The sequence below is a fragment of the Plectropomus leopardus genome, chromosome 15 (genome assembly GCF_026936395.1).
Source record: "Plectropomus leopardus strain MGB_pleo_1.0 chromosome 15, ASM2693639v1, whole genome shotgun sequence".
Classification (NCBI taxonomy): Eukaryota; Metazoa; Chordata; class Actinopteri; order Perciformes; family Serranidae; genus Plectropomus; species Plectropomus leopardus.
This window is the reverse complement of record NC_142190.1, coordinates 28497462-28522731: the sequence shown is the minus strand read 5'-3', so window position 1 is coordinate 28522731 and position 25270 is coordinate 28497462. Positions and strand designations below refer to the sequence as shown.

Genomic DNA, 25270 nt, shown 5'->3' with positions numbered 1-25270 from the left:
AATCCTAACTCTTCGCTCAATCCAAATGAATTCAGTGAGCCCTTTTAATTAGCCAGCTCAGCTTGGAGACCAGTGGGATAACATAAAGGAATGGATCCTGGAAAGGAATATCTTTCTTATGTATATCTGTAAATCTTAGATGAGAAGATGCTAAATCTACCAGCTTGCAGTCAATAAACTATTTAGAAGAAAAACAGATCCTGTTGGATACTTTTAGATTTTAAAAAAATAGAAAGAAGTAGCAATGCATGGTGAGATCTGACATATACCTCTCAACAAAATACTAAAATCATCAAACATATATATCAATGCTCCGACGATATAAACACTTTTTTTTGATGGGACTATGTGTTCCCCTCATATCAAGTGGAGAGGCAAGTAATAGTTAACTAAAAGGAAGGAAATGCTGGATACAAAGACACTGAGGTCTACTATCAATCCATAAGCCAAAAAGAAGACAAAACATTTTCCCCATTTCTTCTGGGTGTGAACTGTCTCACTGGAATATTGTGGTTATGCTTAAAAGCAGACCACATTAGCACTCTGCAGCCGGGGCAATTTGTGCATTAGGGTAGGAGAGCACACCTGTCATTCATGTGCTACTATACATAATGTGGCACCAGAAAATGGAGGTGCCATCAAGCAAAGACCAAACAGAGCTGTCATTGCTCTTTATGAATTTGCACAGATAATGATGTATGTCATTATTTCTTGCTATTACAAAGTCACAACTTTCTTAGGAAAATGTTTCTTTTAAGTGTATGAGCACTGCGATTGCCTATATATTGTAACATACAGCAAAAACCTTTGGTCATTTTTGGTTTGGCAGTAGTATAATCTGGTCTGACATATATTTCTATTCGCATGATAACAGGTGGTATTTATCTCATCGTCTTTCACTGACACACACATTACTCTGGTGACAGACCAGTTCCTGACAGGTTGTCAAACAGTCTATTCAGCTGTTCATCCCTCTGACCTCAAAACTACTCTGAGACAGAGCTGCCATGATTACAAGCCCCAGAAACACCACTTCATAAGTGCAGGGTGGCTGTGCTAAGTCACACGTGATATTGACTGTCTTGGAAGACTGATCAATCACTATGCACAGTGGGCTATACTTAGGCTCAATTCCAATGCCCCCCTTTATGCCTATGCCCATTGGCTCCTGACCCCTCTGTTTTGTATGTTCACATCTAGGGGTAGGGAATCCCTTTTCTTGTTGGGAGAGAGGGGCTCTGACAAACCTTCAAACAGAGGTTTGTCAGAGGCACACTCCAAACTGATTGCTATATGAGAAATCATTGGCAAGATGGCTATAAGAGCAACAAACGAAACCCACAAATGTATTTTCTTTGTAAATAAAGAATTAAAAACTTCGATAACCATCATATTACCTTACTTAAAGGTTGTTTCAATGTTTTGTGTTCCTTTTATTTTATCACAAGCATTATAATAACACTAGTAATATACTGATGTCTCCATAGCTAACTAGGAAGCTAACTAGCTGCATGACAGTCCATCAGTTGGAGCACGTGTTGGTAATTTTAACTTACAGAGCACCGCTAATGGCCTGCTAATGACACGGAGTTGGTTTTTTTTACAATTATTTGATGACTGGTTTGATCAACTGATTAGGTAAAACTTAAGTTTTGTACGCATTGCGAGCATCCATCAGAAAAATGGCCAATGTTATTGGGCTGATACCATTAATGCGATAGTTGTGTCTGTAACACCACTGATGGCGATACTGATGACATATCAGGGTTTGAAAGGTTGTCCCATTTCATAGGGGATTGTTTTAACTTCTACTCTTAACTCTGTTCTGAAGGGCAAAAGGATAAAAATAAGAAATGAGATTAGGCCATAATAGCAGCTAACCCTCTTCAGATTCTCAACTATGAGTATATATTATAATTACATTAGTCTGATAGATGAGATCAACTGCTCACGTATGTGTGCATGCGTGAGTATCTATATAGAGATGGTGAGAGTGAAACACCAGTTACCAAGAGAAAGCAGTTTCATTAGTACCATATACATATTTCAATTTGACATTTAAACCTAAAAATGTTACTGTGTTGCTCTCCTGGAAACACAATATATGAAACACCAAAAATAATTTCAGCAGGATAATAGCATATTTTTCATGCTTGATTGTGACAAATTGCATGTCGATTTGCTGTTATGAAAATGAATAGAATTCTGACGTGCTTTGCATAACTTACATTAGAAATATGAGTGGGGAAGAGGCATATATTTATGTCCTGAATGTAGCATGAAAAAATGTAAAAACACATCTTTGGATAGGTGCATTATCTGTGTACATGTGTGGAGTGGCATTTAAATGTGCGTAAATGACTGAAAAGTCCCTGTGCTAAGAGCTATACCGCTCTGAAGATTCTTTTAATGATCTCCAGTCCCTCTTCAGCATCTCTTGGTTTTCCTTTACCTCTCAGCTTTATCCACTCCTTCAGCTCTTAGTGCCTCATCTCATGCTGTCTGTATCTGCGCCTCTTTGTTACATCTCCGCATTAGCCTTGGGAAGTCTGGGAGGAACAGTAAGGGGACTTTTCCATGGAGAAAAACACAGATTGAGTGAGGTTGAGCAAACAGAGAGGACGGCTTTATTGGCACTGAGAGTTTTTCATAATGAAATATTCCATCTTTTCATATTCTATGGCATTTGAAGATAATATACTTTCACATATTTGAGAGTATGAACGTGATGGTAGGTCTACTTTGAAACGTCTGCTGTAATAGTGCTTGTAGATACTCATGCTAGATTGCTGCAGAAGTAGGCTGAAGAAGGCTCTCATTTATTTCACTGTCTCACTTTGTGAAACTGAGACCTTGAATATTGGCCTTGTTAACACAGGAAAAAAAAGGAATTTAGTTTGTGGGTGTGGAAGGAAGCTGCCAGCTAAGCAAACACAGAGATTGTGAATATTAATTATTACTACATCCACGCATCGCAAAACAGTTAATTGGAAAAATATTGAAATTGCCTATTTGGATTTTGCAATGTCAACATCACAAAAGGCTGCTGATGTTCACATAATAAGAGGTAGAAAAAGCAAAGCACCTTAAAGTGTCAGTGACGATACAACACATAATGTTTGGCACATTTTCTTTAGGTGCTAACAAATTAATCTATTTTAAATAAGTTTTGCTTTTTTCTTACATATGAAACATTTTTAACATTACAAAAATAGCACTAGTTTTAAAGAATAAGTCTGCACTGGTATGACAACACACAGACACACCCTTGTTTCACTGTGTTTCTGCATACTGTGCACCTGACACGCATCGACATACATGCAATTTGTATACAGTGCATATGACAATAATGGGGAACACATCACTGGTCATCAAAGCTTTCAGTAAGCAGCTTCAACAACAGCAGCTCCATCACAAACCTGTCTACACATTCCAAAGTATTCCCACAGGAGAGAGATGAAGAGATGCTCCAGAAGGAGGAGGAGAGAGAGAGAAGGAAGAGGAGGGGGAGGAGGGGGATATGGCAGAAAATAGGAGATGCAGAACTGACAGCCAGGCAGGCACAGGAATGGTTGGAGTGCCTTGGAATTGTTCATCTCATTATTCGGCTTTCCATTGAGGAACCAGCCCTCACTCTCACTCTTTGTCCCCTATTTCACTGGATGTTATAAATCACCACATCTGCAGCCTATTAGAGAAGATACCAGAATCTCTGGTTTTGGTGAGGAAGCAACAGGAACAATACTGCATAAACAGGGTAGTACTCTGCTGCTGCTGCACTGGCAACGGCTCACATTGCTGATTCCAAGTGTCTGTGACGGCTTTTATGTGGCGTACTTTATGGTATCAAGTCAAGCTCTCAGATTGTCCTACAGTGTCTCTTAAAATTGTCTGATTTGTCATTTTTTTTTAAATCAGCCTCATGTTTATGTTGTGCTTCAGCATTCAGGTTTAGAATGTAATGTTTAATCAATATTAGGTTCTCACTTTGTCAGTTTTCATAATACATACCGTCTCAGTTCATTACCATGCAGATGATACTCCGCTTAATCACCCAGGTTAACCAAACAATTGGCTTGTTGGCTACCTATCTGTTTAGCGAAAGCTGATTTAATACTCTTAGCAAATACTAGTCATCAGGTCAGTTAGTTCAACTGAGATCACATTTAGTCATCCCCTTCTACAGTAAAAAAAATGTCTGTATAATTTTGAATTCTAAAGTCTAATCTATAGTTTTATTATTGAAAAAAGAAATGTCAGATATAATTTCATCTATCATTTGAGTAAAAATCAGAAATATTTTCAGTGGCTGGGGGGGCATGTACATATTTGATTGACAGCAGCTGGCAGCCAGAGTCCCAGCAGGGGAATGAGAAGAGAAGTAAACATGTGCTGTGTTGCTTACAAACCATCTTCCTCTACTTAGGAGAACAAATGGTATGCAGATGGATTAATGCAACAAGGAACAATATCATGAAGCCAAATAAAAAAATAAAAAAATCGAACATTTCTTCCTCTTGCCATCTGATTTTTCCTCAAAGAAGAACATAATGACATGTTGTTTGCAAAGCAGATAGGTATGCAAAAACAAAATATACATTAAAATTGAGTTGATCTTGCCTGATTGTATGAGCCACCACTCTTTAAATACATAATACAGTGGTCTCTTTTACATTAAGTCAAAGTAAAATCAATTCAGCCTGGCAACACTTAATGCACACTAATTTAATCCCTGTATTTAACTGTGTAATCATGTAATTAGTGTCTTCATTTTGACACTAGCAGTGATAGTTTGAGTTAAAATGTGTATGTGAACAAAGAGCCTCTGTGGCTATGGAGTGGATGTAACAGTTTGGATTACTGTTGTAAGCCAAGAGCAAGGACAGCATCTAAATATAATGATATTATTTCACTTTGTTACCAGCCTTGACAAAGTCAAGTTAGCTGCTATTTTTTTTCACCTCATGAGTTTGTGTGTCATCATAATACTAGTGACACGAACTAAAGCAGGAATGCAGAAGCAGTTTTGAGTAGTTTGCCAGGTTTTTCTGTGGACTGCTTTTGTTTTATCCACTAGCGTTGTAACCATGTAAGATCAGTCACGTAACTTTACAGGAGTGTAGCTGAGATCAAAATAAATGCTGAGTTTAAAGATGGGTGTTGTCCGAGCAAGGGTGCAGGAAGCAGCAACATTTTCTCTCCATTTTTGCATCTTGCAAGGCCCACAAAGAGTGGTTCGTTCAGCTAAACACACTGTAGCAGCTGCTCTAGTATCTCTACAGGATGTTTACACCAGGAACTGCAAAAATAGGGCCAGGAGAATCATTAAAGATCCAAACCTTGTTTTTCTTGTTGAGGTCAGGTTGAAGGCACCAGTAACACCAGACCAGCTCTGAGAGGCTCAGGGAGAGCTTCTACCCTCAGGCCAAAAGGATCCTATATGAAGACCCTGCCTATAACACCCACTCCCTCACCCCCCACCCCGCTATGGACCTATATTTATTCTAGCTCTGTTTTCAGGCTTTTGAAAACCTAGGCAAAGACAGGAGAATTCAGCCAATCACAGGTCACTTCAGAGAAGAGGCTATTAGCTATTCTACAAATGCAGCTGAATTTGCATGCCCCTTCAGTTGCTGAAAGCCATCAGCCAATGGTGAAAAATCTTGCAGACAAGTTGCCCTTCCAGCACTGGAAACGGCTACCAACAGTGCACAGAAACACAAAAGAGGATGGCTGAAAATCATTGTATTTCATGTCTCCATCTGCTAGTATATATATGATGTTATTTTCCTATAGAACAGACTTGATGATCACTAAAATTAGGTAGGGAAAAAAGTGGATATATTTGTATCAGTTATCGGCCAAATGAGTTGTTATATATCGGCACATTGGATATCTGCAAAAATCCAATATCCTGCATTCCTAAATTCAAGTTCATGTCCACAGTTATGCCTCTAATCACTGGATGTAATCTCAAAGAGCTTTAAAGTCTGCAAAGAAAATAGGACAGGAATTCTTGTAAGTAAGTAGTAGTAAGTGCTGCTATATTTCAGGATCAAAATCATGATCGAAATGATGAAATGAATGACTAGTATTCCTACTGGTTACTCTGTAAAGTGCGTGTATATGCCTGTGCTTGTCTGGTGGGAGGGGCTTAGGACAGTAAGGGGAGAGCTGCAGATGGAGGACTATTTTTAAACGTTGGCGTTTTCTTTGCCTTCTGCAGAAAACTGCCCACCTCATCTTCAATCAAAGAATGAATGCTGATTTTAAAAAAAAGACGTTTGAATTTATTGCTTCAAAACCTTGTAAAAACAAATACTGAATTGAATATCCATGCAATTTGGCTGTCTGCTATTCATTCAGAAAATTTGATTGTGTTTGGCAGTATCAAAGCAAAATGTCCGCCTCTTTCAGATCACAGAAGAATTTTGATTAACTTAATGACAGTCTCAAAAGTTGGCATTTTAATCACAAACACTAACAAACAATCATCAAACCACACAGTGCACATCTGGGAGAGTGTTCATTTTTCATTTCCACGCCCTGAAGGGACTGTCAGAGTTGTAGTGAGCTTGATTTTTTTCCAGCTAACTTTAACTGGATGAAATAACACCACACAAAGCAGATATTAGGAGAGCAGGCAGAAAGCTTTGGCAAATGAAAACTGACACAAGGTTGAAATGAAAAAGCCATACGACCTTTGACCCCTCAGGAAAGACAGCATTAACCCTGAGCCCAGATATGACTGGTGGATGCTGTTGACTGTGGCGTTACAGAGTGACGGACAGACGATGGATAAGGCTAATATCTCAGCAAATGCACAACCATCCCTTTTCTCTCAGTGACAGCGGGATTACTCAACCATGCTGTAAGCCTTTAATACTTCCACACTGACAAATTCACAAGTAAAATATAGGGCGCACTAGAAATATCATAGTGTATGTCATTACAGGGTTTGTTGCAAGTTGTAACTTGATGATGGGTTTTTACTGCTAATTAATTTCAGTTGTAAGAAACTGCAGATAACAACAAGTGCTGGTTATTTGGCCCTCCGGGAAGTTTCTCTTGCCATGTTACAAATCAGCAAATGAGTGAATAAAATACCTATGACATCAGAGTAACACGACACAGTACGTGTGGGGTTTTATCGGAAATGGATCAAATCTGGCTGGGTTGCAGTTCCTAGGCTGCAGGGAAATGCAACCGGCACTGAGGTTCAGTGGTGAGCGGGAAAAGGGGGGAAAAGATTTAGTGTCGGGGGAAATGGGCCGAGCCAAACACTGTCTCCCCAGCAACAAGCAGAGCTGAATACATTACCCACCACAAAATTATATCCAACATGATTTGGAGCGGTGTGGGGGGGGGTATCCAAAGCATATGCTTAATGTCACCCACATATGGGCACACAGGGGCGTAGTAGTAGTAGTACGCCAGCGATCGTCAACTGGTGGCCCAGGGGCCACATATACGGCCCGCCAACGCTTCCCATCTGGCCTACAGAATACTAATGAATTCATGAAATTTGAGGAGGAACATCTAGCATTTTGTTTGTCTTCTTATATTGAAGCATCTTACCCCAAACAAAAAAAAAAAAAAGAAAATTTATTATGATCTAACAACCCCAAATATGTGACCCACGGGTACATATAAATCCATCTTTCAGCTTATTATTAGTTTATTATCAATCCACAGTACGCAGTGCGGGTTAGGGCAAGATTACTAGAAAATATTACAGGTTATTTCTTATTAATAACTTACAAAAACATTTCGGGCAATAGTCCATCTTCCACCCTCTCTTCCCCTCTAGCTGTTAATCTCTCAAAAACACACACTTTCTGCAGCACTAAGTCTTTAGCCCTTTTACACAGAGGTCATGCTATACAGCAGCTGAAAAGTCCCTCCTTTATGCTGACTTTGCGATTTATACAGAACCAAACAACCCCAGCATCATTCCACTGCAGTGTGCTATTTTAGACAGCATGCCAGCATCACAGAATCAAAAGAGGCATGACAACCAAGTTACACAAGTGTCACCTTCTAGTGTGACATACAGTTTAACATACATGTCGGCAGCACTTTTTAAAAAATAACAATGACATAACATGGCACTACCAATCATTACATGGTGGCTGATCTCGATCTCCCACCTTGAAGAGGCAGTGTAAAAGGAGCTTTTTATCTACATGCAAAAATATGGTGGTTTGTGGGTCTGGTCAGGTTCAGTTGGTTGATAAACCCATTTTTTTGTTGGTTGTGTGGTGCAGACTGGGTGATGCTTAAATCAGTTTCTGTCTTTTATAAATAGAATGTGGCTTGTGCCATGCCTTAATGCTAGAATGGGGACAAACTTATAGTTTTCTTTTAACATTTTTTTTCTCCACATGCTTTTCTTTGCTTTTCTTTTTTAATTTATTAAACAATTATTATGTAAAGTATTTAACAATGATAGGCTAATTTGATTTTTTTTTTTTTTTGTCTGGCCCCCACACAGTCTGCTTAGAAAAATTCTGGCCGTTGGTGAATGTAGCTGAGATGACCCTTGCAACACACAAAAGCACATCTCTTGAGTCGACTGTCCCATGCTTCTTTTTCCTTCCTGTAACATGTCTGTGTCTCCTTGTCAGCAACTTTTTCCAAAGGTGAGCCCAAAAAAAGAAAAGAGGAAAAAAGTGCATACGCAGACATACAACATGGCCAATAAAGATGGCTTCATATATCTATAATGTAATGCAATGTAGAAGATCCTTAAACAGTGGAACGGAGTCACAATGCCTGCCAGCTTATTATCACACATAAGGCTAGACATTTTCCTTGACAAGGCTACAACACATCTCTATTGCAAAATGAGAGCTCCTTTTGCCAGAGAACACATAAAAAAAAATGTTATAATTAATGGCGTACTTGTGTAATCTACCAAAGAATGCAAAGATGTGAAGGCCAGTCCTTTTTCTTCTGTCAAAGTAGCGACTGATGTTTCACAAATGCATACATCATAGTCCTAACACAATGTACAGACGCAAACAAAAGCTACACCTTTACTTTTGATAATATTGCCACACACCCAGCAGCCATATGGTCTTTGTCAGGAGCTCTTGAGTACTTCCCCTCTCCTCTCCCTTCACCATGCCGCCGCAAGCCAAACAAACTCTTTCCCTGTGTCCTGACACTCTGGCACAAATCTGGCTCTTGGAAATGCTGAGCCGAAGGGAATATAGCGACTAAAATTGTTTAGACAATACTTGCAGTGCACTCGCCCCAGTCTCCAGACTGTAAACACAAACCAGCTGTCCCCGGAGTGTGATACTTATTCACTGACTGATCTAACCATAGGCCAACTGGGACAGAACAAGGAGGCCGAGAACTGGATGGCTAGCACAGCGTTTGCGGACTGTCACAGGCAATTGGAAGTAAACGCTGATATCTGACTTTGTGGTTGTGGATGAGGAGCATTTACAATGTGTCAGTGTTTGTCTATCAAACAATATCAGTCCTCGTCCTTATGGAGAGAAAATGACAACTTTCCTGAGACATACCGCTCCGCTGCCACTTAGGATCTCTCATTGCTTTGATCCGGAGTGACTACAGACAGGATGCTGTCAGTGACGGTGACAGCCATTTGAAGTGGGGAGCCATTAGTTAATGGATAGGGGCAGGTAGAGGGGAAACGTGACCTCTGTGAATCCGCCTCTCTCTTCTCTGCCTTGTGCGTCTCCTGCACGCGCTCATTTCCACCACAAGAATGCAATCAAAGAGGAGTGGACAGGGAGACGGACCAGGGGTCCCACCTTAAGCTGTCAATCTCACAGTCTGACTGAGCTGCGCATATCCCATGATCCACATCAGAGAGTGTGGTGTTATGATGAACATGTCCGTCATATCAATATATTCATCTAGTTACCAAGAGCCATCACGTCTTCCAATGGCTTAGCCTTTTCAAGATAGAAAACAGAACAGAAAACAAACCTGAATACATTTAGGATAATGAGATTAATATAGTATAGAGATGGGTGTTTTATGTAAATAATTTAAGCAGAATCCATATTTCCCAAATTGAAATCTGATAATGTTTATTTGTCCAGCATTAAATCTCACTGGCATCTCATATTTTTTTTTTTTTTGGGTGTAACTGTTTATTGTATTTTTTGCTGGAAACCCCACCATGTTTTGTTTCCCCATATAACAGACAGAATTTTAAAAATGTAACACCTGAGCTGGCTATTCACATATTAGAAATTAAAGTTACTTGAAGAAAGCCTGACAGAAAGCCTAATTAAATCAAGACTGCTATATTTTCTGTTTTAAATAGCTTGTAACCCTCAAATATCTACGAGGTTATTTGCAAACAAAATATACAAATTAAAATATTTTAAATGTGTACCAAAAATAATCAAATGGTAAAATATGATTTGCATTTTAACCAGTCTTCAAAAAAATGTCTAGGATGAGTCTAAATAAAGACTGTGTAACTATACATATATATATATATATATATATATATATATATATATATACACACACACACATAGAGGCAAAAACGAGAGCAATAGCAGCTGGTTTGGTTGCACTGTATAATTTTTTTAAAATAATTCTGTAAATGCAATAAAAGTAAATCCACATAAAAATAAAGATGATGGAAAATTGAGTTGATTCGATGTGTCTGTGATCGAAAAAAAACAAAAAACAACTGAAAATCTTTCATCCCATTTTGCACTTTTGAGATAGAATATGAACCCGCACAGTCACATGCCATTTATATGAAATACAGGACGCATCACATTTTTCCTCTTTAATGAGTAGCAATGGGTTGATGGCAACACGGCCGATTAAATATTTTCATAACATTACACAGACTATGAAATTTACAAAAAAAAAAAAAAAGGGAGAGAATTGAAGTAAAATCAAACTGTTTTGTGAGCACTTGCATCTTTATCACAATAACCCATCCACATCAAGCTGTTGATTAAACAGCATCATTACTACACAGGTGTGCCTTAGGCTGGTCACTATAAAAAGGCTGCTCCGAGATTTGCAGTTTGATCACACAACACAATGCCACAGATGTCGCAAATTTTGATTAAGCGTGCCTTTGACAGGAAAATCGACTAAGGGCGTTGTCCATTAATTAAAGTTCATTTCACTATCATACAATGTCTGCAGTTCCGAGAATTGGGCAGCTTGTGCATCCGGCAAACAAATTTGTGGAAAAACTTTAAGAGAAATAAGTCTTTTGTGCATAAAAAAAGTACATGATACAGTATATAATGCTATGATTGATGTTTTTTTAGCTTTTTTTTTTTAGCTTTGGCAGCTGTGTCTTGAAATCCCATGTATGATGGGGCAAATGTATTTATGTGATACACAAATAAAAAATCTAAACTATAGGGAGCAATCAAAGGGCATGTTTCTGCCTCTCTCTTTACAGGCTCTAGTGCGATGTGGCTGTATCGTTGTCTTTCCCTGCGGTTCATTACTTCATCACTGCAGTGTTGTGGCCTAACATTCAGCCCTGCCACAAGCTTCACTTTCCTCTAGCAAATGGCAGTGTCCAATTAGTTTAAGAATATCATTTATTCCTCTCCCTCACGGAACCTAAAAACAGGTCTACTATCCAATAACCTTTAGAGTACACAGGCTGTGACTTTGCCTTCACCTCAATAAAGCGCTCCATGATTGAATCAAGTGGCTGAGGTCAATAGGACATATGTTCATTTCCCAGGGTCCTCTAGGGTCCCCGCAGGCAGGAAAAAATATGCTGAGTGTCTTCTGTGACATTTATTGGATAGGAACTAAGTTACATGTCCTTTTTCCTTTTTTTTCTCATTTCATCTTTTTCACTTTCTGAAAGGGTTCCAGTAGACTGCGTGTGTTTGTGTGTGTGTGTGTGTGTGTGTGTGTGTGTGTGTGTGTGTGTGTGTGTGTGTGTGTGTGTGTGTGTGTGTATGTCTGTGAGCATGTTGTGTGTGCTTACACAGTATTTCAACCCCATGGTCACGCTTCAGGCACCAGCACATACTACATCTGTCACTGTCTCTACCACGTCACCTCAATTTTCTGCAAACTAGTTTCACTTCTGTGCCTTGAAGGACAAATACTTCTCCCTCGCTCTCTTCTCCTCCCGTCTGTCTCTGTCACTCCTTTCCTGTTTCCATCACTTTCAGCCTGTCAGCCTGTCTTTTGTCAGCCGTCGCCCCACTTTTCATCATCTCTGCCTTACTTCACTTAAATCAAAGTGACTGTAGAAATAGCTATAATACCGTAAATTCATGTGGAATTGAGTTGAGGCTTTTATAAGTGATTAATTTTCTACTGTAGCTTTCACATTTACTTTGTCGTTAAGAGATCAAATGACTAATGCTCTGTGGGACTTTGTCAACGTGCTACACTGTCTTTCCTTCCTAGGTAGCCCGGTACATGGAATCATCATTTTATATAAAGCGACAGCCAATCATGTATATTAACTATGACTATTCAAACATTTAATTTTAGGGACAGGGACAGAACATAGAGAGTTTGTTGTATTGATTCATGCAATTATATCTTTAGGCATTGGGAGTACACCTACAGGCAAATACTATATAATATATACGTATATATATTTTTAATGAGCACAATATACTCTGTTCTTTACTTCAGCATGTGTTTATCTATGATGGTGTGTTGTATGCTTTAAAAACCCTCTGAGGCAAATTGTGATTTTTAATAATGGGCTTTATAAATAAATTGAATTGAAAATTAAAAAAAGGTTAAGCTCAACGCTAACATGATTGTGCTAAAATTCTCACGGTGTCAATGCTAACATGCTGTTGTTAAGCATGTGTAATTTTCACCATCTTGACTATCTTAATCTAGCATATTAACCCCTTGAAACCTTGGCAAATTGGCAAGGTGTCTTTCACAAACATGAGAAGAAGACAATGAGCAGACTTAAGAAGGAATGACAGAAACCAGCAAGAGATTAGTGAAAACTGCAAGAAAAATTAGTTGGGTTTTATTTTTAAAAAATGCTTAATTTTGTGAAAAATAATTTTAAATATATGATAAATGTAATTCCAGTTTTCTGGACATTTTTTTCCTTTGTTTTTTTTTTTTAGATTTTATTTTTTCTAAACTAAAAATTTCTTTCAGTTTGCTGCACAGTTCTTGCCAAGTTGCTCATTGCCTTTTCTCCTTGTTTTCAAAAGAAATTAAACTGACTTGAGCAGGGTTCAAAGGTTTAAATACTTGTGACAGGTGTCCACAAGAAAAAAAAAAAAAACACAAGAAAAGTGATGTCAGTCCTGGTTTTTAAAGGTTATGATGCTAACATGTGTTAATAAGCACTACACACAAAGTACTGATGAGGCAGAATGCCACTGGTTTTGCAGGTATTTGGTCATAAAATAAAGAATTGGACAGATACAATTTTGCACTAAATGAAAGTGAAAGGTTCCATTTCAAACCTGAAACTCAAATAACTGATAATCCTTTAGAGTCAGGCCGTTTGCACATTTAAATTAAGCACTAATGGTCAATGTTTCTCAAGACTGTGTCTTTACTTGCTCCTATTTGAATGTGCACACACCTGACACCAACATGTTCTCATGCTAAACTCATCAAATATGGCAGCTTAGTCAGTGGCCCTTGGCTTTAAACTATGACACTAAACTATGATGGTCTGGGCACAGCTTTAGTGCTAGCTTTGGACATGTCAGTTCAACTTCTGCTTTTATTACATGCTCCATATGTGACATGTAATGCCACATTGTTACATCTATGCTACTGATACTCCCCAGGCCAAACCACACTCTTTGTGAACTAATCTCCTCATGTTTTGTGTTTTACTAATCTGTGTTTTCTGTGCTTAAGGGTCTTCCCTCACCCACCTGCCTTCCTGCTCCTCTCATTGCATGTCTGCTAGCTTCAAGCTACCTCTGTTTGCCACGCTATTGCATCCCTGCTCACGCAAGCCCAGTCTCCATCATCTCCACTTCTCTCTACTGTGTCTTCCCTGACCATGGCCCTGGTCCAGTTCCTCAGCAAAATTGAAGTCTTTCCTTGTAGCTATGACTATGTCCTAATTACACTCGACTACTAATTATGACTACATGTCCTAATTTTGGATCTTTCCTACATTAGTAACACACATAGGTCATGTGACATTAACAACATCTTGTTGTCAAAAAATAACCCTCATTGCTGAATTTGGTTTCATATGGGACATGAACGGTGGTCCCCTCAGGGAAAGTCCTATGTTTGTCTGACATATCCACCACCCCTATCTTTCCCAGTTCTCCAACAGTCTCTCTTGCTCTTTACACTACACCAATGTAGCCTTAAAGCCAATTTAACACAGCCAAACTGTGGGATTACAATTTACGAGTCTGTCACGTCATGCCAGTGGACAAAAAAATACCTTTTCTCATATAGACTCACATTGTGAAGGAGACATCTGTAAATCAGTGAAGACATTTTTTTGAGTGTCACATGCCTCGCAAAATGACTCATTCCACTATCAGAATTTGATCCATTAAGACTGATAACACTCTTTCTGGAGCAGTCCGCATGATTGCATAATTTCATCCACACTCAAGCTAGAAAAGAGCTAAACATGAATGTTAGCCAGCTTGGCTGACAGAAGTCTTTAATACACCTGCTCTATGAGCCCATGCGTGCACAAGATCTGGATAACTTCATACCTGGGAAGTTAAACTTTTTTTTCTCCTTTTTTTTTTGATGCACTGCCTTGTGTGTTGGTATGACATACCAAGAGCCAATAACCTGCAGCTGCATTCTGGATGTTGGGTAAAACACAGGACACAAAAGGACAAAGACCAGGCGCCAAAGACAATGTAATAATCTGATGCTCATGGTTGCATATCTGAGTATGTTTGCACTTTTACCATAAACACAATGTCAACCTGGGTGCATCACAGCCACACAGTTTGGTGTTTAACTAACTTAAGGCGGGTTTCCATTAATCCTCAAATTACACAAACTGAAACTGCAACTATGAAATATGCTTAATGGAAACACGTCAGTTTAAAAAAAAAACCTCCCATTTATCGCAAAAAAACATTTTCACGCTCGCATGTTGTATTTCATGCAATTTGGAATTGTGTTTTATTGACATTGCAAAATATTGTTTAAGTTTTCCGCAAATCTAGCCTTTAGTGAGTCTCAGAACCTCCTTGAACCTGTCATACTGACAAACAGCCAATCACATGTTCATCAAGAGCAGCAGCATGCTGGTTTGTATTCAACATGTGCAGATGTGATGCTGAGATTTAAATTGTGTTTTATCAGTGTAGCAATGAGTGATCAACTGTGCATGGCAGGCAGAGGATACAGAACGGCCAGACACTTTGGCTCAAGCTTAAGAGCTGTGCACAGCTATTATTGTAAACCTACATGAAAGAGTAGCTGCAGGAGTGAACATCCAGTGGGTTTTGAAGTTGGTTTTAAAGTAAATATTGAGGAGAGGAAATTTGCTTTCTTTTAGTTTTGGGGGGTTTTTGATGACAGGTCATTACAAATATGGGGTGCATGACTGAGGATAGCATTTTATAATCAATTTTTTGATGTTCTAATAATAATATTGTGCTTATGATGCAACTATTATGGCTACTCTTTCTCCTGGAAAATGATTGCAATGCAAGATTCTGCTCTGTTATTGTGAGTGTCATTACACTGTATTATTGCCTTAGTGATTTGTTAGGGACAAGTATAATAAGTGAAACATGATGATCAGGCTGTTTGTCAAAGCGAACTATTCAAAACCATCAGCTTACTGGCACAAAAGAGCATCCAGAGCATGTCAGCTTGACACCCAGTCATTATTCTGAATACAGCTCCCCTGAGTCAAAACAACTTTTAAGCAATTAAAACACTACGCAAAATAAACAACTACCATATTAACAAGAGCAGACAAATGATCCGACACATTGTTCTATTGACAGAGTGAGGTCAATCCTCCTTTTAACACTCCCCAGATCCTCTGTCTTCTTATAAACTCTGAAACTCTCAAACAGCATTTGCCAAAGGGGTTTCTGTTTTACTATCCAGCCCCAGGGTGACCCATGAATCTGTGTGACCTCTGAAGGATGAAGCAGGGACGCATAATTCATCTGGGCAGCTTCAACAAGTCCTCTCTGTGTTCCCTCTCGCTCGACCTTAAAACCTGACAGTAAATTTAGTGAACTCCGAGTAATAAACTCTCCCCCCTAGAGGGCTGAGCTTCTCAGGGCTGGAGTGCTGATCTAGCATTACCCTGATACCGTTTGACCATCTCTTTCATTATAATTCAAGAGGTGAGACAGATACTAGAGGGGGTATTATTATTCTAAAACCTTTGCGAAATATTTGCCCAGGAGACCGAGGCTGGGTAGAGCGCTGCACGCTGACACAGCTGAGCGGAGCAGGGGATGGACAGTACAGGATGCGGAGCTATGCAGTGTGTGAGGGCATGGCTGTGGTTGTTTATCTTTGTCACCGACACTTCCTTCTTTCAGTGCAGTCTTTACTCTTGTTGTTAGCCAGATTCCGGTGTTTTTGGATTTGCAGAACCTGTGTCCCACAGGGGTTAAAAGACCATCTGCACCTACCCTATTCTAATGGTCGTAAACCCTGACCTTTGCCCTCTGCCCTCTGTCTGCTTCTCCACAAGCTTCATTCCATCACCCTTGCTAACACACACACACGCACTCACATATTTGGCTGCTGCATGCAACCTGACAGATTCCTGTCTGGGACACACTGCAGTGAAAGGCTGTTTTAACTGGCAGCCCCAACTTGACACTTCCAGCTCTACGACTCAGCAAGTTGACACTGTCACCTGTTAGGATCATGCTCAGTACTTGTTTCAACCGTGGGGACTAAAGCAGACACACAGCTGCTGCATGTCGGACAAGTGGGTTGCATTGTGAACATCCACCTGTCCCTCAACCATAAAAGTGACCCATCTTGAAAGGATGGTATCAAAATAAAACAGACTTTAAGATTTACATATTATGTTTCAAATATTATTAGATCAACGCAATTTTTGAGTTAAAGCTACAGCTAGTAACTTTGGGACATTTTGGCTAAAACTGTCACTACATTCTGAAAGAAGTATATGTGACAGATAGTCTATGAAATAATTAATGTCCCTCCTCCTCTTCTTACTGCATGTAGTGGCATTGACGAGAATTAGCACTGCCATTTACCATTTGATCAGAGTTTGGTCTGAGTTTGAGAGAAAGAAAGAGATGGACGAGTGTGTCTCTTAATGTACTATGTACTAATGTGTTAGAGCAACAGCCCAAGAGTCAGCAGGAAACAGAGCAGGTTGAAAAGTATCTCCTTAACCGATGTGTGAATATAGTCACAGTTTCAGTCAACACTGCACGTCTTTTGTATAAAAGTTACCAACATCAGCTTGAACCATATAAACATGTAAATATGACAAAGACTAAGAAACATTTTAGTGAGAATGCAAGTATTTTCACCCACAAAAAACTTTGTTTTTGTTGTCGTCATTCTTGCTTTAACACTTTGTGCAGATTATCCAAAAATTATATCTAGGAAATCATTTCCAGACTTGAAGATTTTCAAAGAAGCTGCTTACTTGCTTTGAGGTTCAAATCTTTGCAATCATCATGCACTTTCAGAGATTGGAAAATCAATTAAAATGCTTAGAGATCTAAGACAATTATTATCTGCATATCTGTACGCCTGGATATTAGAGATAGACTCTTAGTTATTCTTGGTCAAAGACTTAGTGATCTGGTAGAGTTGTGTACTTGTGTTTGACTGTGGCCATTTATAATATATGTTGACCCTGCTGGAGTAATGTGTGCACATTTGTGTGACATCATTTTTAACGTAATTATTTCAGCACCGTAACATGCAAACACCAACACACACACACACATACACACACCACGAGAACTTACTGGCTACTTCAAGTGATGCGTTGTGACTGATTGCCTGGCCCAGATAGTTTCGGGCCACACACACGTAGCTGCCATCATCGGGCTTGCTCCGTCGGCCATGGATGATACGTAGGAAGAAGAGGGAGCCGCTGGGCAGCAGCATACGGTGGGAGCGAGGGTTGTCGCGGTCCGTCTCGACGCGCTCCCCGTCTTTGTACCATTCCACCGTGGGGGTTGGACGGCCCTCTGCTTTACAGTTGAGAGTGGCTGGTTCCCCTTTGGACACAATGAGGTCAGAGGGGTGCTCAACAATGCGGGGAGGGAAGTCTTCCTGGCGAAGACGAGACCCTGGAGAGAAAGATGGGTACAAAGTTGATATAAGTAAAGAAAAGAATTGGTTCCATGTATGCACTTCACTGCCGTATTAGATATAAGACACTTACTTAAACCACAAAGAGCCACAATAAAATTCCTAAAATAATCCTTCCATGCAATAAAGAGTAATCAAAACAGCAGCAGCTCTAAAGGAATTAGACATGGCATGTTATTATTGCTGTGCAAGTGCCTTGTATTAACAATAATCCAGTTTGACAATATAATTACCACACAATTGCGTGTTGCTCATAAACTGTTATGCTTTTGTTTCAGCAGTTGGAACCCCACGAGGCATCGTAAATTAAAAAACAATGCTGACGTGAAATCCTGAGGAAGTAATATCTTTCAAAACATGTCTCGCCTTAAAACTTGATTTTTTTTGCAAAGAAATATTTATATGTGCTTTTTGAGAGAAGCTTCAAGGCTGAATTATAATGGGATTATGGTGTTATCTGTGGCTTCAGAGACACAATACTACAGACTATTTGTGTTCATTCCTTTGATTTAAATAGTCAGTAGTTTTAAACATGGTTGAAACTCCTGCTATTACAGGTAACAGAAAAGGCATGAGTTCCCAAATGTATTATGGCTGTTTTCACTGCACACTCCATTAGTTACCAGGGAAATAAACAAGGTGGAAAAATATGGAGCTAGATCTCTAATGGTGAAGCCCCTTTTCCACTGCGCAAAAAAACTAAGGATGCATGATATTTGATTTTTTTGCCAACATCTGATATGCCACTATATAACAACTTTTTTGGCCGATAACCAATACTGATATCAATATATTGATTTGTATCCCCACCTAATTTTAGCGATCATCAAGTCTCTTCTGTAAGAATTAAAAATTCCTGTGTTTTTCCGTGACATTCTCGTGATTTATTCTTTATGTCACTGTTTGTTTTTTTTCCAGTGTCAGGGTTTTTTTTTCTATTTTGTTATAATGTCAGGTTTTTTTTCAGTCTTAACTCTCTGTCACTGGAGGGACAGCGTTGTTTATTGAGCTAGAACACTGACAGCAAGTTTTAGCATCATAAATAAAATTTAGCATTGAAAAAGAAACACTAAAAGGATAATTATTTTATTTTACTTTGATTCATATTTATTTTTATTTCATATATTTTATGTATTTTTTTGCATTCTTATGTGTTTAAAGACATTTTTCAGATTCTGTCACTAAGAAAACAGTGATAGAAAGTTGCAACTGAAAAGGAGCTGTCATTGCAAAAAATATATATATAAATAGAAAGAAAAAATACATTTGGAAAATCACTGAATAAACGTGACTTGAGGGAAAAAAAAGTCATTAAAAACACATTAGGATGCAATATATTTACATTCTGAAATAAATTAAAAATAATTATAAATGCCTGGATTTTATTTTTTAGAGTATTTTTGTCAGTTGAAGGTTTCCTCTTTTTTATTATTAATTTTATTTTCAATGTCAAAAACCTGCCTCTCTCTTCTCCACCCCACTGGAGTTTAAATTTATGTATGCTTCATGTTCACTATTTGGAGCTAGTTCTGCCACAGCCTTCTGAAACCGTTACACCAGCCACAGAAATACAAATCAATACCTCCAACCATACTCACTCTAACAACCACAAAATCACCTCTAATCCCTGATACACTGTTGAGATGTCAATCATGCTGGCCTCCTCAAAGAAACGGTGTAACAATGAGTCCCTGTGAGGCCGAGGACAAAGCAAACCTCCCTAATGAGATCCAGGTACACAACTCCAATGCCTCTGCACATCTTACATTCCTTCCATCTCTTTGCAATCCCCCAACACAGTCGAGCCAGCCCACCTCCAACCCTGTCCACACACTCACACAAAACAGCTACAGGAGTTCATTATATTTGCAGGATCTAGATCAAATTTTAAATCGCCTTTCATCCAAAATCATAATGCACAAGCATCTGTGAACAACCCAACAGAAAGAGAGTGAAGAGGGTGTGAAGAGCGGCCGAGATGATGAAGGAAATGTGGCATTAATGTCCGTCATGCAGCCACTGTTTACCTGTCTTATTGCTGTGGGAACACTTTTCAGCTCTTTCATGCTGCTGCAAACACTAGCTTGCACAGCCTTCAGCAGGTCGCGCTTTAATGTGCCAATCGCCCTGTAAAGCAGATAATCACCACTGTGCAAGAGAGTGATGAGCTCCTACTCTCCCGCTGCAACCAATAAATCCCACACAGACAAGTGTTTACCCAGATAGATAACACCTCACACATTGTGAAATGGGTGAGAATTTAAACCACTGGGTAGCCTGGTTTTGTGCGTTTGCACAAATCTATATTTACTGCCTTTTACAAAAGCTTATAAGGGAAAATTATTTAAGAGTACAACCCCCTCACTTACACAAAAGGTCGGGGACAATAGGGGTTGATAAGTGTGCAAGCTTATCATTAAAAACAGAAAGGTATGCTGACATTTGTATGTTTTGCATCCAAAAGCTCCGTATTACCTGGATGGGAGCAGTCTGACTCAATGTTTGTGGACTGCTGAGATAAGCCCTCCTACTGCCTGACTATTACATTCTGTTTTTTGTTTTTTTTTTAATTTCCCTTTCATTTACTTCCTTTCCTCCTTTGTCTGCTTTTCCTTTATGCTGTCAAGTGGTCGACCAAGCTAAAAGGGCTACATGCTAATGAATGCAAATGGTGCCAAAAAGTTGTATTGTACAGGCAGGTAATTACCCATATATACAGTATGCTCCTGAGTAACACCGCACAGCACCACAGCTTGAAATAAGAGCACCAGCAGGAGCTTTCTGTGCATTGGCACAATGAGAGGGAAATATACAAACCATTAACTGACCTTTTTGGGAAGGTTACAAAAAGTGCAAAAAAATATATTTTCTCACTCACTCCTTGCATACCTGCCCATGCAGCCACTTTGATATTTTTTTTGGTTTTGAGATATCCAGAGATTTTTGCTTTCATCCCAAATATAATGCAATTTAATTAAAACAAGTATGCAGTTACACTGGCAGCTTTGTGGGGATGTAGCCTACATTGAAGCAAAATGCTTAAGTCAGCATGCTGATATGCTTACAATGTTAGAGGACTTGTTATTACTTACTTACCACGTAATGAGTTTTGCAGGTATTTAGTCACAAACTAAAGTAGTAATTTTCTCGAAATGAAATGTATTGACCATTTATGGTATTAGCATTCTTCAAATGTGTATTTTTATTTTGAAAGTCATGTATATGAAAACAGATTTACCAGAAAACTTTAATGAATTTGTTATCTATAATTCTCAGTCTGGGACCCAGTTCAAAAGTTTGCATTTTCAGGCCCCCAAAACACTGTTGCTGTGTGAACAAAAGGCCAAACCACAAAAGAAGTTTAATGGTTTGCCAGAACCGTTGCTGTAAAGGCCCCTTAGACTACTTACTATGGCCCCCAGATGTTGACTTAATGAAGGAATTATCTGTCACATTTGATGCTGCTGAAGGTCTAAATAATCTAAAAGAAATTAGGTAAACCTATCTAAAACCACATAAAAAACAACATGTCTAGTGCTTAAAAACAAACCAAACAAAAAAGAGGCAAAAAGTGCGTAAACATTTCAATTAAGTACAATTTTACACACGGTCTAGACATTTAAACCTATAACAGAACAATATAAACAAGGTGGCCACTGTGGCCCTCAGTCACACATGCTGCTTACATTTCTTAATTGTGTTGGGCTGATGCCTAAGGGGTCCATGCAGCTCCCTAAGCTCCCTGGCATTACACAGAGGCAGTATCAGCCTGCTACAAGTGGGCCCCCAGAAGACCGGGCTTTATCTGCAAAGGGCCAGCAGCCAGCACACAATCAGTATGCAAAAACATGCACACAGATGCACAATGGAGTACATACATACACACCAAAGGTCATTTGTAGCACCTGTGCCCCTACAAATATGATTTTTCTTTCTGTCAGTCATCCCTGAGGCAGTTCTGTTGTCTTGTGAAGATCCAGGGAGAGAAGAGGAATGAAGAGCAACAAACATTAAAGAAAAGGAGCATGTCTGTGTAGTTTTGTCTCAGTCTGTGAAAAAAGGAGGTGGGTAGAGAGTCTGTTCTCTCCACAACTGTGTCTCTCTAGAGAATCAACTAAAATGAGCAAAAAAAAAAAAGAGTAGTAAGCCGTAGTATGTTGGAATAACAAGCTAGGTATTTTGTATTTTATTCAAGTAGGTTTGATGAATGTGTGAGTTAGAAAATAATGCACGAGGGGATAAATTACAGGAGGAAAGGAGGAGGAAAGGAAGAGGTGATAAAGGAGGGAGGTAGGGGATTTGAAACAACAAATCATTCACAGTGAGCTTCTAATAACACAATGTGACAAATATGAGCGTAATTTAGTGCAGTGCTGGTGGTCTTGGATCGACCTACCCTGGTGTCATTTACAGTACAGTACTGTATATGTTTAGAGTGCATGAAAGGAGGCCACTATGACTGTTTGGAGCCCAACCAAAGAAATATACAGAGAATATATCTAATTTCACAATCAAATTAGCTTACCACACTGAGGTCACACAAGCTGTCAGCCCAAGATGAAAAAGTATCCTTTCCAAAGATACAACACTTCAGACAGCCTCACACAAACACTGTTTACATGCACAAAATATTCCAGTTTTTGCCCTTGCTCTGAAGACTATATTTTTACTAAGCTGTTTAACTGGCACATGAAAATGAATATTCCCCTAATATTCCAGTTTACATTCAGCAGTACATAAGCCTACTCTGATTATTGTGGCCAAACATATTATTTCTTAAGTCAAATTATGGAGAAGTGTTCGCCTGAAGCCACTTGTGTTATTTTGCTTCTTTGCATCAAAATTTTTTTTTTCAAAGTTTCCTGCTCGTGGAGGACTTGTTACACCATGTAAACACAGCCTCCTGCTTACATTCCCTCAACAACTTTCTTTAGGGGTTGGTGTTGCAATATTTGCAACAGGGTTTCAACAGCTTAAGGCGAGCTAGATTTAATACTTTTTTTAGAGTTTTATTGCTACTTGGAATGAAATTTAAGCGCAATTTTAAAATTGAAAAAGTTGAAAAAAAAAAAAAAAAAAAAGAACACATGAACCAGCATCAATTACTTAGGTTTAAGAACAATTTTACAATTAAATGTTTATTGTAGAATGACTTCTGTGGTCCAGAGAAAAAGCAATATTATTCACTTAAAATGTAAAAACACTTCCCAAAATGGAACACAGAAAACAAAAAGACCATAATATTCTTGAAAGTATTCATTCTGTTTACTAACAGGAAATCCATTTCTGCATTTTAATACAGGTTTTCTTGGCAATTTTGTGTTTCTCACTGCGTGTGGGATTTCGCTGCTGTGATTGCCATCAGGACGAGTTTAAGAAGAGATTTAAAAATATAATAAATAGATAAATAAATGAATAAAAACATGTTACCAATTATCCTGAGATTATACAATGCAATTTCAGAAAAAAAGATTCATAAAATCCAATTAAGGCCTTAGACTTATCAAGGATCCATGGGAAATATCCAAAAAGCTGTTTATATCCATGTCTTTCATAATGTTTAATAGTTGATGTGGGGTTTTTTTTGGACCAGAAATGTGGGCTTTTCTTATGGACATGTATTTCCTACCTCCCTTGCAAACTGCTGGTTGGTTTGTGAACATTGTATTTATGACAACATACAAAGCCAGTCGTAGACAGGTAAGAGGGTGTGTGTTGCCAAGTGTGGTTAAAAAAAACAAACAAAAAACAAAAATACAAACAGCTTAGAAGCATATTGCAGATACGCGGTAAAACAAGCCAAAACTTGATTAATACCAGCCTTGCCCACATGTCAGGCAAATTCGGAAGACATAAATGAAATGTACTATTCACCTGAGCCACATCAAATACAGAATACTGTCATATTCAAAACAATAGTGGAATATTTGTTTATACGTAAACATAGCCACAAACACATTTCTGAAGCATCAATTGAATACTTGGGTTCCAGTTTTCAATTCAGACTCCAAAACCTTTAAATGTACTAATGGAAGGATGTGCATAATTGTCTCTCCATGGTTTTGCAAAGTACTAGAGGAGCAATGGGTGACATTTATCAATGTAGAAATGCTGTGGACTGTCAGCCTTTGGTGCTGCTGACAGCTGTGTGACACAATCAGCTCGCTCACTGACTCTGACACCAAGCCTACCGGAGCCCCAGTGGTACAAATGGTAAATCTCCACCTGAGGTGCTGTGGGATTACCTGTTCCCAAGTGCCACTCTGGCGAAGTAGCAGTCGGGGCCACAGCTAATGACGGCAGGCAGATTTTGTTGGAGGCTTAAGAGTGTGCAGTAAATGGAACAGCTATGTCTTGTTAAGGAAAGCCTTTTGTTTCAATCTGTAAAAGTCATTTAGTTTGCTTTTGTCGTGACCCGTGGGCCAGATCGTGGATCAGCCCACACTTTTAATGGCTAGACAGAGATTTCCAGAAGCTTCTGAGTTCAAAGCGGTACTCTTGTAAGTCAAATGACACCACATGTTTGAACAGACAGCTATCCAAGACCAGATGAACAAGACAGATATCAAGAGAACAGAACTAAGACTCAGAGGCTTACAGGGCGTTTGAGAGACAGACGTGACAAGTTACACCGAGAAAGACAAGACCACCAGAGCACCAAAGACAACTGCAGGGAAAAAACTGAACTAAGTTAACTACAAAAGCTGTTTTATGTTTTTAATGTCATTTTGAATTAGACTGGTCAGTGTTAGACAGATTTTGGCACCTCTCCACCTTCGACCGCCTGACATATCATGCGAGCACACAATTGCACAAAAATACAGGATTAAATATGACTTTATAAATAAATTCTGTGTCTGAATGAGGAATGAGTGCCGTCAGCATTTCCATCCTAAAATACACTTCACAGAGCTAGACTAGACAGCCGTCTGACTCTGTGACACTTAACTCACAGCAGCAGAGTATTAGTGTGACAAGCGGCTGATATTATGCAAGTGTTTTTTTGCCG

General features: G+C 39.0%; 1 protein-coding gene across 2 annotated transcripts in view; it reads right to left on the bottom strand.

Annotated features, from left to right (window-relative positions):
* Positions 1-25270, bottom strand: part of LOC121952493 (roundabout homolog 1-like) — a 130405-nt gene that overhangs the window by 61445 nt on the left and 43690 nt on the right. For both annotated transcript variants that reach the window (XM_088088277.1, XM_088088278.1), the window contains one exon: positions 17913-18239. In XM_088088277.1, coding sequence (XP_087944403.1) covers positions 17913-18239 — 327 coding nt within the window. The remainder of the gene's footprint in view (positions 1-17912; positions 18240-25270) is intronic.